This window comes from Puma concolor, chromosome D1, assembly GCF_028749965.1.
Source record: "Puma concolor isolate L17-30 chromosome D1, mPumCon1.1.hap2, whole genome shotgun sequence".
In the NCBI taxonomy this organism is placed as follows: Eukaryota; Metazoa; Chordata; class Mammalia; order Carnivora; family Felidae; genus Puma; species Puma concolor.
In genome coordinates, this window is record NC_141676.1 from 7,035,577 (window position 1) to 7,051,076 (window position 15,500).

General features: G+C 55.0%; 3 protein-coding genes across 4 annotated transcripts; 2 read left to right on the forward strand and 1 right to left on the reverse strand.

Annotated features, from left to right (window-relative positions):
* Positions 1-579: 579 nt before the first annotated feature.
* On the forward strand, positions 580-1,310 carry CATSPERH (catsper channel auxiliary subunit eta). Of its 2 annotated transcripts, none has more exons than XM_025915501.2 (3): positions 580-843; positions 951-1,050; positions 1,158-1,310. In XM_025915501.2, exons 1-3 carry the CDS (start codon positions 670-672, stop codon positions 1,232-1,234), a joined length of 351 nt encoding a protein of 116 aa, XP_025771286.1. In that variant the 5' UTR covers positions 580-669; the 3' UTR covers positions 1,235-1,310. The 2 variants fall into 2 exon arrangements, with proteins under 2 accessions (XP_025771286.1, XP_086533085.1); XM_086676959.1 differs by having other exon boundaries at positions 580-831.
* Positions 1,281-5,604, reverse strand: ZFPL1 (zinc finger protein like 1). Its single transcript, XM_025915494.2, has 8 exons — positions 5,431-5,604; positions 5,006-5,115; positions 4,602-4,713; positions 3,015-3,208; positions 2,834-2,906; positions 2,614-2,760; positions 2,242-2,365; positions 1,281-1,734 (listed from the first exon to the last, which is right to left on the reverse strand). The coding sequence occupies exons 2-8, from the start codon at positions 5,105-5,107 to the stop codon at positions 1,548-1,550; spliced, it is 939 nt and encodes a 312-aa protein (XP_025771279.1). The 5' UTR covers positions 5,108-5,115; positions 5,431-5,604; the 3' UTR covers positions 1,281-1,547.
* A 97-nt stretch (positions 5,605-5,701) lies between these two features.
* Positions 5,702-12,036, forward strand: CDCA5 (cell division cycle associated 5). Its single transcript, XM_025915497.2, has 6 exons — positions 5,702-5,862; positions 6,076-6,170; positions 6,249-6,314; positions 6,394-6,429; positions 9,822-10,256; positions 10,447-12,036. Exons 1-6 carry the CDS (start codon positions 5,817-5,819, stop codon positions 10,525-10,527), a joined length of 759 nt encoding a protein of 252 aa, XP_025771282.2. The 5' UTR covers positions 5,702-5,816; the 3' UTR covers positions 10,528-12,036.
* Positions 12,037-15,500: the final 3,464 nt, after the last annotated feature.

Below are 15,500 nucleotides of genomic sequence, written 5' to 3' on the forward strand. Positions count from 1 at the left end.
CAGGCCCCTGAAGAAGAGGATAGAAGAGCCGGGTGCTCTCTGGACCTACGGAAGGCCCGGGGAAGGTGCCAGAACAGTTATGGGCACTCTCTCACCTCTTCCCTTCCCTTCGTTCCTCCCCATTAGGGGATGGAGCAGATACTTGGGGCTTGCAATTCAGCCCAGGCCTCCTTACCTGGGAATGCCCTCCGGCTACCCTTCTGGGGCCTAGTCTCTTGTTGGCCGAAGACTTGCTGTGGACCTGCGACATGCCCTTCCGCCGTTCCGAGCCCCGGCTCTGTACAAGTACCCACACTGCCTCCTCTGTGGCACTGTCGAGGGGACTCAGCGAGAAGGTACGCAGAAGCGTACACGGTGTGTGGGCAAGATGATACAGGACGCTGTCCCTTCATCAACCCAATGAAGCCAACAGGCTCCTGCTGGCCTGCACCTGTCACCCTCCAACCTCCCTTAATTTGGGAGCTCCCCTGGCCCCTCATGAACCACTCCTCTATTGGCTGGAACCAGCCTGGATTCTAGAATCTTGTCCCCTCCAATGTCCTTGTGGCCCTGGAACCCCACCGCTATTCCAAACTGTGCACTCTAGAAAGAGAAGGGCCAGCTGCTTCTCCTGGACAGTGTCGGCTTGCTCAACTCCGCCGTCTGACTGGAGTCTACGCTGCCGCCAGGATGCGGTGGCGGGACCGGCTGGCTGTGCTCTTCTTTCCAGAAGGCATGATGCTCACTGTGGCCTCACTGATGCTCTTCCTTGTACACCTGAGTGTCTTTGCCAGCGACGTGCACAACTTCTGTGTCACCCACCACTACGACCGCATGAGCTTCCACTACACGGTTGTCCTGATGGTAGACCGGGGCCGGGGCTCAAGGGCGTGGTCGGGGGAGGTCCAGGGGCTGATGGAAACCCCGCTGTTGTCTCAGGGGGCCACTCTCCCACCGGATGGGGCCTACAGTTCTCCCAGGTGATCGGCATCTGCTGGGCCGCCATGGGGTCACTCTACGCTGAGATGACAGATAACAAGTTTCTTCGGTGCTTTTCCCTGACCATCCTGAGTGAGTGGGGGTGGGGGCTGGGCTAAGGGGGAAGGGGAGCTTTGGATCCCTGAGACCTGGCAAAGAGCAGGCAGGGAATGCTGATGGGGGCTCTCTCCTCTGCCCAGTGCTAAATGGAGCCATGTTCTTCAACCGCCTGTCTCTGGAGTTTCTGGCCATCCAATACCGGGAGGAGAGTCACTGAGGCCAGAGGACCGGGCCGAGAAGGGGGAAGGAAAAGGAGGCTTCGGTGTTTTAATAAAGTCTGTCATTTATTTCCACCTGTCATCTCCTTTGTGGGGAGGAGGGTGGGAGGCTGGAGACCCAGGGTAAGCAGGTCAAGACAAACGTTTGAACTGCAGGGGCCCCAAGCCCAGCCAGCAGCCACTCTAGTGGACTTGGCTGGGCCTGGGATCTTAGTGTCTCAAGCTTGAAGAAGAGGAGCGGAGAAAAAAAGCCCCCAGACCTCCCCACCTCAGGCCCCCAGGTCCTAGGCTGGCCCAACTCCAAGCAAAGGCTCAGGAGGGTCCCACACGGATGTGAGGGTTCATGAGCGGGTCCAAGTTGGGATCGCTGTCGGCTGCAGCTCGGCCCAGGCGAGACATGAGGGCAAGGAGAGCCAGGAAGCCCAGAAGCCCCAGGAGCAGCAGCAGCCCTGCCCGCTGGAGCAGGGTCAGCGGCCGCTTACGAGACCCAGCCCGGCTCCTAGGGGGACGAGGGGAAAGTCAGGTCAGGTCCCCGCTCCCTGACGGCCCCTCAGCCCGGAGAGGAACCCCAGTCACAACACTTGTCTTCTGGCCCTAGGGCCACCATTCCTGAGCTTTGTTTCTTCATGCGTGCAGGGTCAACCCTGCACCTGCCCGTTACACAGGTGACTGTGCAGCTCAAACCAGCTGAGGCAACAACTTGTTCTGGAAACTGGAATGTGTCAGGCATGGTAGAGTCACTAAGGTCAGGTGGTGCCAGAGCAGGAAGAGGCCTCAAAGAGCCCAAGTTCAAGCCCCAGATACCTAACGGGCAAGGAAACAGCCCGCGAGTAGAGCAGACCCAAGACTCCTACTGCCAAGCTGCGGCCTCCCTGCACAGCCCAACACGAGGTGTCACTGCCCAGAACAGGCCCCTTCTGTCATGAAACCATCACGCCCAGGGCCTCTGGCTCTCACTTCCTCCCTTCCCCCTTCCTGCCATGCTGCCCCACCTGACCCTGTGTACCTGAGCAGCTGGGCCAGCCAGCCCAGGGCAGGCCGGCGACGGTACTTGTCATCATCACAATCCCCGTGGAGGCCTGGTGAGCGGTCATCGTCCCGCGTGTCATACACCTTCCTCGGGGCTGAGGCTGCAGGGGCAGAGCCACCGGTATCCACAGGCTCAGAGAAACTGGCCTGCAGCAGGGTGGGGGGTGGGGAGGGCAGGAGCTCCTTGCCCTCTCAGCCTGACAGAATGTCTCAGAATCGTGGGGAGGTGATGGCCATGTAAGAATGAGAGGGGAGGGCCCCCCCGGGAGGACTCTGGAACCCTGAGCTCCTTACAAGCCAGCCCACTCCCTTTCTATCTTCCTCTAGACTGGACAGTGCCCCGGCTCACCGTGAGTCAAGGGCTCAGGGCTGCCCATGTGGATCACCGTGTGCTGCTCGGGCCGGCTCGGGGAAGCGGGGGGCCGGGGGACTTGGCTGTAGAAGGCTGGGGCGGCGGAAGCGCTGGCAATCTCCTCTCGTTCTGGGGCACCACCGGCTATGGCAAGAAGAGAGCTGTCAGCAGAACAGGGTGGCGAGGGCCCCCAAAGGCAGTGCGGGCCACCGCTTACCATTAAAACTAGACCAGTCGGAGAAGTCAGAGGTGTTGACGGGCTCGGGTTCCGGGCTCACCACTTCATCGATCTGGAGGAAGGAGCCTGTGTCATCGGCCTGCCTAATTATGTCCCTCCCCACCCATCTGGCCCAGGTGGCACCCAGGGCAGATGGTCAGACAGACAGACAGATTCTCACCAGAGGAAGGCCCAGTCCTGCTCGGGCCCAGTTGACCGTGGCCAGCTTCTCTCTCAGTGCAGAAGCCACAGGGCCAGCCAGGTTGGTCGGGGGGAAGATGGGGCCACTGCAGCTGGGGCACTGGTAGCCAGCAGGCGCTGTGTTTCGGGGTAGCTGGGCGGCACGTTCGTTGAGGCAAGCCCAGTGGAAGAGGTCTTAGGGCCCATGAGACAGGGGAGGAGAGGTAAGAGGAAGAAGACACTTAGGACCCCTAGCCCAGCAACAGCCCCCAGCCTGCTCTAGGGACATAGGCGCACATACACCTAAGCCTGCAGCCTTCCTGTCCTCACTTAGGTCCATTTCAGCAGTGTCCCCTAAGACTTGAGCCTTCTTGGTCACCACTGACCCAGTCAAGGTAGATGCTACCAAGATCCCCAGCCCACTAGGAGGGAGAAGCCCACCAGGGTGGGAAGAAGATGCCAGCGACCCTTAAAGTGAGTCCTCTCTGAACCTGCACTCAACACAAGATCCTCGGGCTAACAGCTAATCAAGAACAGTTTCAGAAAAAGTTCCTAAACACACACAGGCACAGGGATGCATGCACACACCCACGGACACAAACGTACGCGCGCTTGTACACCTACAGTCAAACACAAGTACCGTCCCCTGTATCTGTACTCGTGGGCACACTGACTCGCACATGTACACATCTATACATTCACGTTTGTTAAAATTCAAGCACTGTCACCCACACATACTCCTGCGACCCCACAACGCACCTGTGTTCATATGTTCACACGATTTACCCGTTTACTCGTCCCCAAGTACTAAGGAACCCGTTAACACATGTAAAAACATAACCCACGTTAAATTCATGGATATAGATACACACATACACACAACGAGAAATACATACACGGAGCTCTCTTGCACTCGCTCCTTCAAAAAAGTGGAACTAAGACTCCTACACCGCAGTCAGGTCAAGGTCACGACACATGTGACTGCTGACTTCTTTTTGCTGATTTACTGTGGGAAACTCCCTTCCTCTCTCCCTTCAGCTCACTGTTGGTCCAGCCAGCTACTGCCCACAGTCATGATGATAACCACAAGTTTGATCGACTCTCCTTCAATCCTCAAAACGGGCAGGTAAGCAACGAAGAGCTTTAGGGGCGCCTGGGTGGCTCAGTCGGTTAAGCGTCCAGCTCTTGACCCTGGCTCAGATCATGACCTCACGGGTTCGTGAGTTCGAGCCCCGAATTGGGGGACATCAGTGTGGAGCCCGCCTGGGATTCTCCTCTCCCTCTCTGTCACTTCCCCACTCTCGCGCGCTCTCTCTCTCTCAGAATGAATAAACTTAAAAAACGAGAAACAAAAAAAAAAAACCTAGGAGCTTTAATTTTTAGGGCAAAACACTGAGGTCTAGAAAGGGAAAATGACTTGTCTGAGCTCGCATAGCAGGTAAATAATGTAGCAGGGCTAGAATTTTGGGCTCCAGCCTCCCAAGCTTGGGAGGGGGTGGTTTCCATTGCCCTGCTGCTTAGAGAGGCCCTGGAAACTGGTCACCAAGCTGGGCCTGTCCTGATCCCTCCCAAGGTGCTCAGGCCTCACCATAACAGACGAGGCGGGTCGTCTCCCGGTTGGCCAAGGGTATGTTGCACAGTCGGCAATTTGGATTGTAGTCGCTATCTTGGAGCCACTGCAGATAGGACTGGACAATGCACTGCAGAGGGAGAGAGAGGTCACAACTGGGGCCCATCTTCTCAAGGCCCAGCTGCTGGTCTCTCATCACAAAGGAGAATCATCTTTTCTTTTGTCCAATCAATAAACATTTATTGAGCCCACAGTGTGCTAGAGTCTGTCTTAAGGGCTGGGGATAGAGCCGAGAACAAAATAAACCAAGTTCCTCCCCTCCTGGAGCTTCCATTCCAGCCCAGGCCCTTCAGAGATTTGGAGAAAACCAATACTGCCTGCCCACCCAGTGCCCTGCTCAGCGGCTCCCATGAAGGACGCACCTTGGCGTGATTGGCTACCAGGCAGTGCTCGCAGACGTTGACCCGGTGTTCGAAGCAGAACAGATTGGTCACCTTCCTCTTGGGGCACTTGCAAAGTCCCATATTCGACTCTGAGAAAGGAGTCTGAGTTAACAGAGAATTCTGTTGTCCTCCACTACGAATCACAAGCCCAGATGGCTTCCACTCTGAACTCCTCTAGACACCTCTCATTATCGCCCCAACCCCCAATTCCTGCCCACTGCCCCGCTACATCCCTGGCCACGCCCCCTGAACAAATCCCGCCTCTAGTGACCCCCCATTCCTCCTGGATCCCGCCCCCCGCCACGTCCCTCCATCAGCGTCTCTCCGATACCAGCAGCCCCGCCCCCAGGGGCTCCGCCTGAGCCCCACCCCCTCCAAGCCCCGCCCCCACGTTCAATACAGACCCCGCTCTTCGTGTTCCCGAACGACCGCCGCACCGGTCCCGACAGGCGCGAGAGCTGGCCCGAGGCGCGGAAGGACAGACACCGCGCTCAGCCGAGCTCTGCGCTCTCTACCCCGGACCGCTCTGATTATCCCTCCGCTGCCACGTCTCTTCCGGGTGCGGCGCGCTCTGATGACGCTAGCGTGCCACTGGCCCCGCCCCTGCTGACGCTAGACGTGAAGACGGCTGAAGAGGTGAAAACTGAGCACGGCGGCCCTCCCCCCTTGCGTCACTTCCGCTTCCTCCCAGCCAGGCGGGTAATTCGAACGTTTCTGTCTCCGTCGGCCCTCCGGGTTGGCGCGAGCCCTGGCGGCGGAGACCGTGGCGGAGATCGAGACCAAGGCTAATATGTCCGAGAGGCGAACGCGGTCCGGAGGGGCCGCCCAACGCTCCGGTGAGCGGAAGACGCGCGGGAGCCTGGGGCCGAGCCGTTTGAGGGACGGAGCCCCGTGAGGAAGGCCCTCCCCCACCGCTCTAGGAGGCTCCTTCCCGGGAAGAAGCCCCAAAGGGCTTGTTTGGGAACTTTCTCTCGCCCTCTCCTGAACTTGTTCTCTAGACTCTGAGGTTTAGAGCCCTCCCCTACCTCCTAACTTTTTTCTCTTCCCAGGGCCCAGGACCCCGTCTTCTACTCAGTCTCCGCGGAGGTCCCAGCGGAAATCAGGCCCTGATCTCCCCAGCACCCTCCCTGAAATCTGGCCCAAGGTGAGCCCGGGATTCCTCAGTTTCTGCCTCGGAGGCCGGTGGAGTAATGTGTAGTTCATGTTCACTCCTCTTTTCCAGGCATCCCCTGCGGCTCCTGTCAGAAAGCCCATCGTTTTGAAGAAGATCGTCGCCCATACCGTAAAGGTGAGGGCTAACAGAAGGGTTGTGGGTTGGGAGCCAAAATTGGGGGTGGCTAAGTGATCAGTTATTACTGTCTCCACAGACCCCATCTGTGCACACGCCTCGAAGGAGCCCAAGGGTGAGTTCATTTTCATCTGCTTAGTTGAGTGGGGAGCACTCTAGAAATGGGGCAGGGCATACTGGCTGCTCCCATCTGCCCAGGTAACTGTTTTGAGGTACAGATCTTCCTCCCGTTAGGACGGGGTTACATCCTAATAAACCTATCGTAAGTTGAAAATATCCTAAGCCAGAAATGCATTTCATACACGTAATCCTTTGAACGTCATAGTTTGGCGAAGCTTGCCTTAAACGGGCTCAGAACACTTACGTTAGCGCGCCGTTGGGTAAACCATCTAACGCAAAGCCTATTTATAACAAAGAGTTGGATACCATTTAATTTCTTGAGTTCTGTATGAAAGCGAACAATGGGATGGTTGTACGTTCTATCCATTGTTTACCCTCCGTGATCGCGTATCGGGAACTGCCTGACGAGAGAGTATCTTACCCCGTATCACTAGCCTGGGAAAAGATCAAAATGTGAAATGTGATCTCTGCTGAATGTATATCAGTTTTGCACGGTAATAAGGTTGAAGAATTTTGAGTCCGACCATCAGTAAGTTGGGAACCATCTGTATTTGGAAACAGGTTGCCTTTGGAAACCTACATACATCGCCCGTTTTGCGCACTCCCTGTGGACTTAATAATACGTTGTGGTCTTGTGGCGTTCTAATAGTCTATATTGTTTTCCTTGAAGAACTGAGCTGTGTCCCAACTCTTCCTCCTCCTTTCCAGTCTGTCTGCTCTGTTTGTGAGTACTGGTTGTTGTAAGAGAAACGTACAGCATTTGTACTGGTTTAGCAGGAGTTACTAAGGGTGTTTCATTAACAGAAAACCTGTGCCTGGGGAGACAATAAGTGGAAAACGCTAGCTGCCTTTTAGGAGCACATGGAACCCCCAGTCAAGTGGGGAGAAAGACCGATGAGCAAGCGATAGTAGCCTAGTGTGCTGAGAACTGCAATAAGAAAAGTACTAGAGGTCAGGAAGGCACCTAACCCAGACTAGCTGTCCCTGCGATTGTGTCACAGAAGAAGGAAGGTTTCAACTGAGTCTTTAAAGACAGTAGTGTTTGGGCACAGGAAGCTGTGTTTGCCGCGACCTCTTAATTCACAAAATCCCGAGGCGTGCAGAAGGGCAGCTTGCTCAGTGTGCCTTTGGTGATCTTGTTAGGGGATGGAACAGGCTAAGACAGAGCAGTTCCTGAAGCATGAAAGCCACACTCGGGAGCTTGGGCTCCATCCTTGGCACCGCAGGAGCCTTTGGGGAGTCGGTAGTCCCCGAGGCATGCTGGCGTGTTTCAGAAAAATCCCTCTTGGGTCTGGGTGGAGACCGGGTTGGAAAAAGCCTGCTGCTGGGGACCCGAGGCCAGGTAGGAGGACTTGACTGAAGTGACATGGTGGGGGCCTGAAGGAAGGGAAGGGCAAAGTGATGCTCTGCCCCTCGGCTCACCACGTGACCATCCCATCACATAGGACTCGGCTTAAAGGACACCTCCTGGAAGCCTTCCCTGACCACTTGCACCCTGTCGCTGTTGCGTTTCTCTTCGTAGTTCTCGTTAGGCCTTACAGATACCTGAGAATATTTGCGTGTGGTCTTGAGGGCGGGGACTTCTGCCTCCCCGTGGTAATCCCTCATTCTTGTTGGTTGAATGATAGGTTGATGATATACTGATCAAAACTGCAAGGATTTGGACGGTTGTTTGGCTGTAGGGGATGAGGAGGAAGTAGTCTAGGGTGACCCCCATTTTGTTCAGCATCCCCCCTTTTTTTCAGTTTATTTGAGAGACAGTGCAAGTGGGGGAGAGGCAGAGAGAGAAGCGGGGAGAGAGAGGGGGGGAGAGCACGCACGCACAAGAATCTCAAGCACGCTCTGTGCTGACAGCGTGGAGCCCAAAGCAGGGCTTGATCTCACCAACCATGAGATCATGACCTGAGCTGAAATCAAGAGTCGGATGCAGGGCGCCTGAGTGGCCCAGTCGGTTGAGCGTCTGACTTCACCTTAGGTCATGATCTCGTGGCTTGTGGGTTCAAGCCCAGCGTTGGGCTCTGTGCTGACAGCTTGGAGCCTGGAGCCTGCTTTGGCTCTACTCGCGTGCTCATGCGCTTGCTCTCTCTCTCTCTCTCTCTCTCTCTCTCTCTCTCTCTCTCTCAATAATAAACATTAAATAAGAGTCAAGTGCTTAACTGACTGAGCCACCCAGGCACCCATATTCAGCATCCCCTTTACTAAGACTCCTGGGGCAGATTTCTAGTGCTTGTAGCTAGGAAGTGTCTCTCTTGATAACCAACATACTTCTGTTAGACCACAAGAGTGGCGGAATTTGTCCTGTTTCCTACCTTGTCTTGGCTGCCAGAAAGCTCAGTGTGGAATTTTGTGTACATTTGTTCACTGAGCATTTATGGAATGCCTGCTGCACGCAGAGGGCTTTGCGGAAGGTGCTGGACGTAGGCAGGGTCACCCAGACGGACGAAGACCCCTTGCTGTCAAGAACCTCATATTCCAGCTGGGGTGATGGTTGACCAGTGAACAAGCCAAAATCTGAGAGTGGTGGCTGCCGGACGAGATAGGTCAGGGTGGCAGCAGTAAATAGCAGTGGTAGGAGGGGCTGGTCTCTGCTCTATGGTAAGAAATACCTTCTCTGAGGAAGCCGCGTTTGAGCTGAGAATAGAATTTTTAAGGAGCCAACGCGTGGACCTCTCTTTTTTTTCTCTCTTGATTGTGTTAAGTTTATTTCTTTATTTTGAAGCAGGAGAGGGGCAGAGAGAATTCCAAGCAGGCTCCACCTACTTAAAATTCCAACCCACCCCCAGTCCTATCTTGTCCTGTTTTTTTTTTCCGAAGCGCTTAGTACCTCTGACGTGCTACATGATTTTTCCCTGTTCGTTAGCTCTGTCTTCCTCCCACGGGAACGGAAGCCCCATGGAGACCGGGTTTTCTCTGTTCTCCCAGGGCCTAGAACGGGGCCTGGAACGGGGCCCGTGACCAATAGGTACTTACTGACTGGATGCACATTTTAGGAAAACTCTTGCCAGCTGTGTGACATATAGACCACAGAGGGCACAGGCAGAAGCAGGAAGAGAGGTCAAGAGGTTACTGCACTGGTCAGGACGACCCGTGATGGACGCCTGCATCAGTAGAGGTTGGCCAGCTTCTGGTCACGTGTTGTTTGGAGACGGAGCCGACAACACCAAGTGGTGATAAGTCCTCTTGCGTTGCAGAAGTGCACTCAGAAGCGATGGCAGATTGTTCTTCCCCTTCCCAAATTTGTCTCAAGGTCTGATTTGTTGCTTGTCCTGTCTTTTCCTTTATAAGTGTTCTATGCGTCTTTCCACACTGAATCTCCTCGGACCTTTCTGGAAGTGAGTAATAACAGCTAAGTAACAAGGAGTTGTTCTCTCTTCTGCCCTGGTACAGATTGCTTTTTTCTTGGAGAAGGAAAACAACCCTTCTAGCAAGGAGCCTGCTAGAGAGGAGCCCTTCAAGACAAGCAGTGTCCCCATCACCCCCACCCCTACTCCTGTGCTGTGCCCCCTGAATGTCGAGTCCAACTCCAGGGAAGACCTGGACGCCAGAGACTTGGAAATGTCTAAGAAAGTCAGGCGATCCTACAGCCGGCTGGAGACCCTCGGCTCTGCCTCCACCTCCACCCCAGGCCGCCGGTCTTGCTTTGGCTTCGAGGGCCTGCTGGGGTCAGAAGACTTGGCCAGAGTCTCACCTGTGAGGTGTTCAAAGTTAACCGAAGTCCCCAGGGTCCCTGTGAAGCCCTGGGCCCCAGATACCACTCTCCCTGGAATCTCTCCACCTGCTGCGAAAGAGAAACGAAAGAAAAAGAAGGTTCCGGAGATCCTGGTGAGTGAGGGGCAGGGCATTTCCTCTGCTGGCACACGGGACACACTGGGAGACATGCCGGGACTCAGGCTGGCCCGGGGCTCAGCATCTGCAGGGTATGGGTAGAAATGCCCTGGCCAACGTGCCCCTTTCCTCACTCACCTGTCCCCTCCTTCACCCCCACCCCCACCCCCCATTTCTCTTCCTCTAGAAATCAGAGCTGGATGAATGGGCTGCAGCCATGAATGCCGAGTTCGAAGCTGCTGAGCAGTTTGATCTCCTGGTTGAATAAGATGTCGTGGGGGCCGTATTCTCCCCTCCCTTGTACATAGCTCCTCCTCCCTGCAGAGAAGACACTTGGGGTCCCCTCCCCTGGTTTTGTTACCTGTGCATGTGCCGTCACCACACAAAGCCTGTCCTCCTCTGAAAGCTTGTGTAGCGGCAACAGCATCTCAGGAAACGTACTGCTGTCCCATGTCTATTCTGACCCACCGGCCTCTCCTTCCCTCCCAGGGGAGTCCAGCCAGTTTCCACACCAGGGAGTAGAGATTACTGGCACAGCCAGAGGAGGTGAAAGGCTGGGGTTGCAGGTGAGAGAGGACCTGGGCCGCCGTAGGGGATTGAGGCTGCTCTGCATCAGCCGCACCAAGCCTCAGGCATCCCCCCCACCCTGCATCGTCTTCTCCTGGGGGTTTGGTTCCCGGCCACGAGCCCATCTGCGTCAAGAAGCTTGGGCTCCCTCTCAGATTCTGTAGATGGTCCAGGAGAGAATTCTGAGGAAGAAGCTGGACACTGTAGAGTTTTACATTGTGAAGGAGGGAGGGAAGCTTCGGTTGGGTCTGAGACCACAGCTCTTACTATGAAAGCTGTTCTGTAGGTCTGCTCTGCTGCTGAGATTGTTCAGTTAAATGCCAGGCTGCTGGGGGCCAGCAGGGTGCGTTTTTCGGTGTGGCCATTAGGTGCCACAGGAACTGAGGCCCGGGCCTCTGGGGGACGCCTGCACAGGGCTGGGAAGGGGCTGTGGTGGGAGGTGCCCTTATCGTCGCTTAGCCTATTTCTTACAAAATAAAATGCAGAGTCTACTCCACTGTAGAGGGAAAACAGGGTCAAGCAATCCGAATCCTAGTCCCACTAGCGTTTTGCAGCTACACCCATAAAGTTCTAGGAGGTGCCTTTTCACCTGCCAGAAAGGGACAAGGGTCAGAGGCAGTTTTAGCTTCCTTAGTGTCTGCTCACACGAGAACACTGCCTGACGAGATGTTAGGAGCAGATGGGGCGCGCGAGCGTGGGTGTGTTGTCTCATTGTTTCTGGGGAGCCCTGCTCCCCTGCTTCTCTTGGTTCAGTGCTGGTAAAGAGCATGCTCTCAGAGGCTGCCCTCCCACGATTTCTGCCATACGTCTTCTGACGTTTACGGGGCCGTGGAGGTAGAGGGGAGATGCACGCATGCTGGGTTAGGGTACTCGATGATCCGACGCGGGCCCGGTGGGCACCCGTGAAAGCCCTCAAAAGGCCTGGGAATCCCGGGCTTCCTGTTCAACACTTCGTGCTTCGTCAGACCCTGCAAGCAAGCCCCCTTGCTCGGACGGGCCCGGACGCTCCAGAGCTCGACAGCTAAAGAATTCTTGTCCTCACTGGCTGGTGGGGTGGAACACGTGGGAAGTGTCTTAGCAGAGTCGAGAGTAGCCAGGTGCTGTGCTGATGGCATCGTTGCAAATTCTCGCTGTCCCTGAAAAACTAAGACTAGAGTTTAAGGGGAAATTGTGTTGTCGTTTTAATAAAAAAATTTTTTTTGATTACAAAGTTTCTGCTCATTCGTAGACTGCTGTTTTTATAGAGGCAGAGGCAAGGGTGGGAGGCCCAGGAAGCCAAGCCTTCTTTGACCTGTGTCACCAGGGTTGTCCCCTTGTGCAGGGGACTACCAGCCTGGCCTCTGGTGGCCCCGTGATCACTGCTCTGCTCTCACGTTTGTTTTTTTCTGTCCAGTCAAGAACAGGCCCTTCAAGGCAGGACTGCCTGGAAAGGGGGCCTCCAGGGAGCCCCAGCCCCTCCAGTCCCAGGAGGAAAGAGGTGGGGCTGCTAAGAGCTTCACCCGGTGCCTGGGGACCCGCTCCTCACAGAAGCCGGCCTCTGTTCCCCTGTGAGGCTCCTGCGAAGGAGCCAGCTTCTCACATTGGCCCAGCCGCCATGCCCTACGACAGTAGGGGCAGAGCCTCCTGGGGGCTAGTCAAAGATACAGGTTCAGTTCACCCATCCGGCTCAAGGACACCCAGGGACGCGTGTGCCGCTTGATGGCCTGTGGCGCGAACTAGTCTCCCTTCCAGCTCCTCTTTAGACTTGTCCTTGCCTCCTGGCCCTTAGAACAAATTAAGGTCTTTAACTCCTTAAATTCAAGGTGCCTGGGTGGCTCAGTTGGTTAAGCATCCAACTTCAGCTCAGGTCATGATCTCACTGTGAGTTCAAGCCCCGTGTCGGGCTCTTTGCTGTCAAGGGGCCTGGGGGGTCATCTGCAACTCTGTGCTTGCCCTCGCCCCATCCCATCAGCCCTAACCTCAGCCTCCCTCTGTCCCAAGGCCATTGGACAGCACTGGCCTGGCAGGTCTAGTTCCTTTTAACCTCTCACTTCCAAACTCCACACTGGGGCCAGACTCCGTTTCCTAGAAGACAAAAATAGCCCGTCTCTCCCTTGCTTAAAGCCCTTTACACAACTCCACTTCTGAGTGTAACACCCAAAAGAATGGAAAGTAGGGTCTCGAAGGGATAAAAGATAATCATTCGTACAGACCATTGAGAGGCTTGCTTTTGTGGTGTCACAGCGTCTCCTGCACTTGTTCCCCGGTATCCACACAGTGTAGACACTTGGCAGGGGATCAGTTGCGCCTGCCTCTCCACTCCCAAGGCCCTTGGCTTCCCCCCACACTCCTACTCCCCGTGTCTCCTCGTCCCCCCCACACTCCTACTTACGGCCCAGACGACCCACAGACACACAAAGGTCTCTCCATGCCTCCTTGTCACCTGGGGGCCACAGCCCAGGCCGGCTCACACTGTGCCCTGGTGGGCGTGCCCTTCAGTACCGGCCTGCGCAAGCCGCTCCTTCTTTTTTGGATTGCTCTCCCCGTGCCAAGATACCCCATTTCCTATGTATGGACAGTCAAGCACATTCACGGCGGAATCTAGCTGGAGCTTTGAACCAAATGTGTGGCTCCTTTCTTTCGTGGCCGGGGCTGTCTACAGGCTTCTCTTAAGGCACATCTCCCTGTGCTGCGCTCACCTGGGAACCTGGGACCTTCCCTAGCCCCGGGGGCTTTTCCTGAGCAGAACCGGACCACCTATCTGTGTGCTCTCGGGACCCTGCGAGACCTGTCCCACAGGAAGCAGCTCGTCACAGTTTACTGGGGACCACTAACTGCAGAGTAAGCTGCGTTCTGTCACGTTCATGCCACTGATTACTGATCTTTTCTTAAAAATTTTTTTTTCAACGTTTTTTATTTATTTTTAGGACAGAGAGAGACAGAGCATGAACGGGGGAGGGGCAGAGAGAGAGGGAGACACAGAATCGGAAACAGGCTCCAGGCTCCGAGCCATCAGCCCAGAGCCCGACGCGGGGCTCGAACTCACGGACCGCGAGATCGTGACCTGGCTGAAGTCGGACGCTTAACCGACTGCGCCACCCAGGCGCCCCTACTGATCTTTTCTTATACTTGGGCCCTTGAGGCTGCTTCCAGTTTCGCTCTCTGGTATAAATCGGCTACTCTGTGTAAATTATTTTTTATTTCCATGGGAGTCGTGTCTTTAAGCCTCATTACCAAAGCAACCTTACCAGGGGCAAAGGTCCCGGCTAGTTTTGTAGATCTTGTTACACGCTGCCAACTTCCCCCAGGACACAAATCAAACCCAGTGACAGAGCTACCCGCTTGGGAGCGCTGGTATGACTTTGGAGAGTTACAGGAACTCCTGCAGGATATTGCCAGCCACGAAGGTTCTGTTTACATCATGTGGACAGGAATTATAATATTTTAGGCCACCTGGAAAGGCTCAATGTACGGCAGAGAGGACTTCACATAGGATCCCTGCCACGACCCGTGGGCCTGTCAAAAGCCCAGACGGAGCTCGGTATGAAGGACACACGGGAGGTCACTATTTGCCTTCTCATTGGATTGTCCTCTATCACTAGGCCAGCCGAGGTGCAAGATTCTGGAAAATCTGAAAGTGAAAAATGGCGACAATTCCATCTATTGACTGAAGACTTTCTGTCACCTGGGGGCGGGGGGCGCCTGGGTGATTCAGTTGAGCATCCGACTTCGGCTCAGATCATGATCTTAGGGTTCGTGAGTTCGAGCCCCGCATCGGGCTCTCTGCTGTCAGCACAGAACCCGTCTCCCTCTCTCTGTGCTCCCCCGATCGCATTCTCTCTCTCTCTCTCTCTCTCTCTCTCTCTCTCTCTCTCAAAAATAAACACTGAAAAATATATATTTAAAGACTTCCTGTCACTTGGGGAGAAGCTGCTAGTAACATCACTTCGTAGAGACAGATGCATATTTAGGCTCAGGGATGTGAACCTGTCCACGGGGGTCCCGGGAAGGTACATCTGCTCAGCAGAGAAAAGAGTGGGGTTCAGCTCAGATTACAGAGCAGGGAGGGAACAGGAGAGGGGTGAACAACACGGGCAAGAGTGGCAGTGGGGGCAGCTCAGGCTGGTGTTGGGAAGTGAGGCTCCTGGCCGGTCTGAGCAGAGACCTGTTCAGGGACAGTGGCGTATTAAGGGGGTTGGAAACAGGGGTGTACATAAGAGAGGGTCTTGAATGCCACACTATTTATTTCTCGGCGTCTCATTGATAGATGATTTCTATGTCCAAAATGGGAGGGATTCTCCACTTTTTTACAAGCTTCTATAGGATTCCTTTCAACAGGGTGCCCGTCACGCCCCCACCCCCTATACCTTGCATTTGCAAGGGTTCGGTTTCTAAAATATTACCAGCATGTAGCATGTTGCCAGATAAAATGTGGGTCACCTAGTAAAATTTGAATTTCAGATAAACCATGAATCATTTTTTAGTCTAAGTATTTCCCAAACACTGCGTGGGCCATACTTACGCTTTCAAAAGTATTCGCTTTTTGGGGCGCCTGGGTGGCGCAGTCGGTTGAGCGGCCGACTTCAGCCAGGTCACGATCTCGCGGTCCGTGAGTTCGAGCCCCGCGTCGGGCTCTGGGCTGATGGCTCGGAGCCTGGAGCCTGTTTCCGATTCTGTGTCTCCCTCTCTCTCTGC

What these genes read in the sequence shown, in the direction of transcription:
- CATSPERH (XM_025915501.2), top strand. Translation starts at nt 670, where the DNA reads ATGCGGTGGCGGGACCGGCTGGCTGTGCTCTTCTTTCCAGAAGGCATG. An exon ending in ACTACACGGTTGTCCTGATG is followed by an intron (nt 844 to 950) that starts GTAGACCGGGGC and finishes TGGGGCCTACAG; the next exon opens with TTCTCCCAGGTGATCGGCAT. An exon ending in CTTTTCCCTGACCATCCTGA is followed by an intron (nt 1,051 to 1,157) that starts GTGAGTGGGGGT and finishes TCCTCTGCCCAG; the next exon opens with TGCTAAATGGAGCCATGTTC.
- ZFPL1 (XM_025915494.2), bottom strand. Translation starts at nt 5,107, where the DNA reads ATGGGACTTTGCAAGTGCCCCAAGAGGAAGGTGACCAATCTGTTCTGC. An exon ending in TGGTAGCCAATCACGCCAAG is followed by an intron (nt 4,714 to 5,005) that starts GTGCGTCCTTCA and finishes CTCCCTCTGCAG; the next exon opens with TGCATTGTCCAGTCCTATCT. An exon ending in GACCCGCCTCGTCTGTTATG is followed by an intron (nt 3,209 to 4,601) that starts GTGAGGCCTGAG and finishes ATGGGCCCTAAG; the next exon opens with ACCTCTTCCACTGGGCTTGC.
- CDCA5 (XM_025915497.2), top strand. Translation starts at nt 5,817, where the DNA reads ATGTCCGAGAGGCGAACGCGGTCCGGAGGGGCCGCCCAACGCTCCG. An exon ending in TCCCTGAAATCTGGCCCAAG is followed by an intron (nt 6,171 to 6,248) that starts GTGAGCCCGGGA and finishes CCTCTTTTCCAG; the next exon opens with GCATCCCCTGCGGCTCCTGT. An exon ending in TCGTCGCCCATACCGTAAAG is followed by an intron (nt 6,315 to 6,393) that starts GTGAGGGCTAAC and finishes CTGTCTCCACAG; the next exon opens with ACCCCATCTGTGCACACGCC.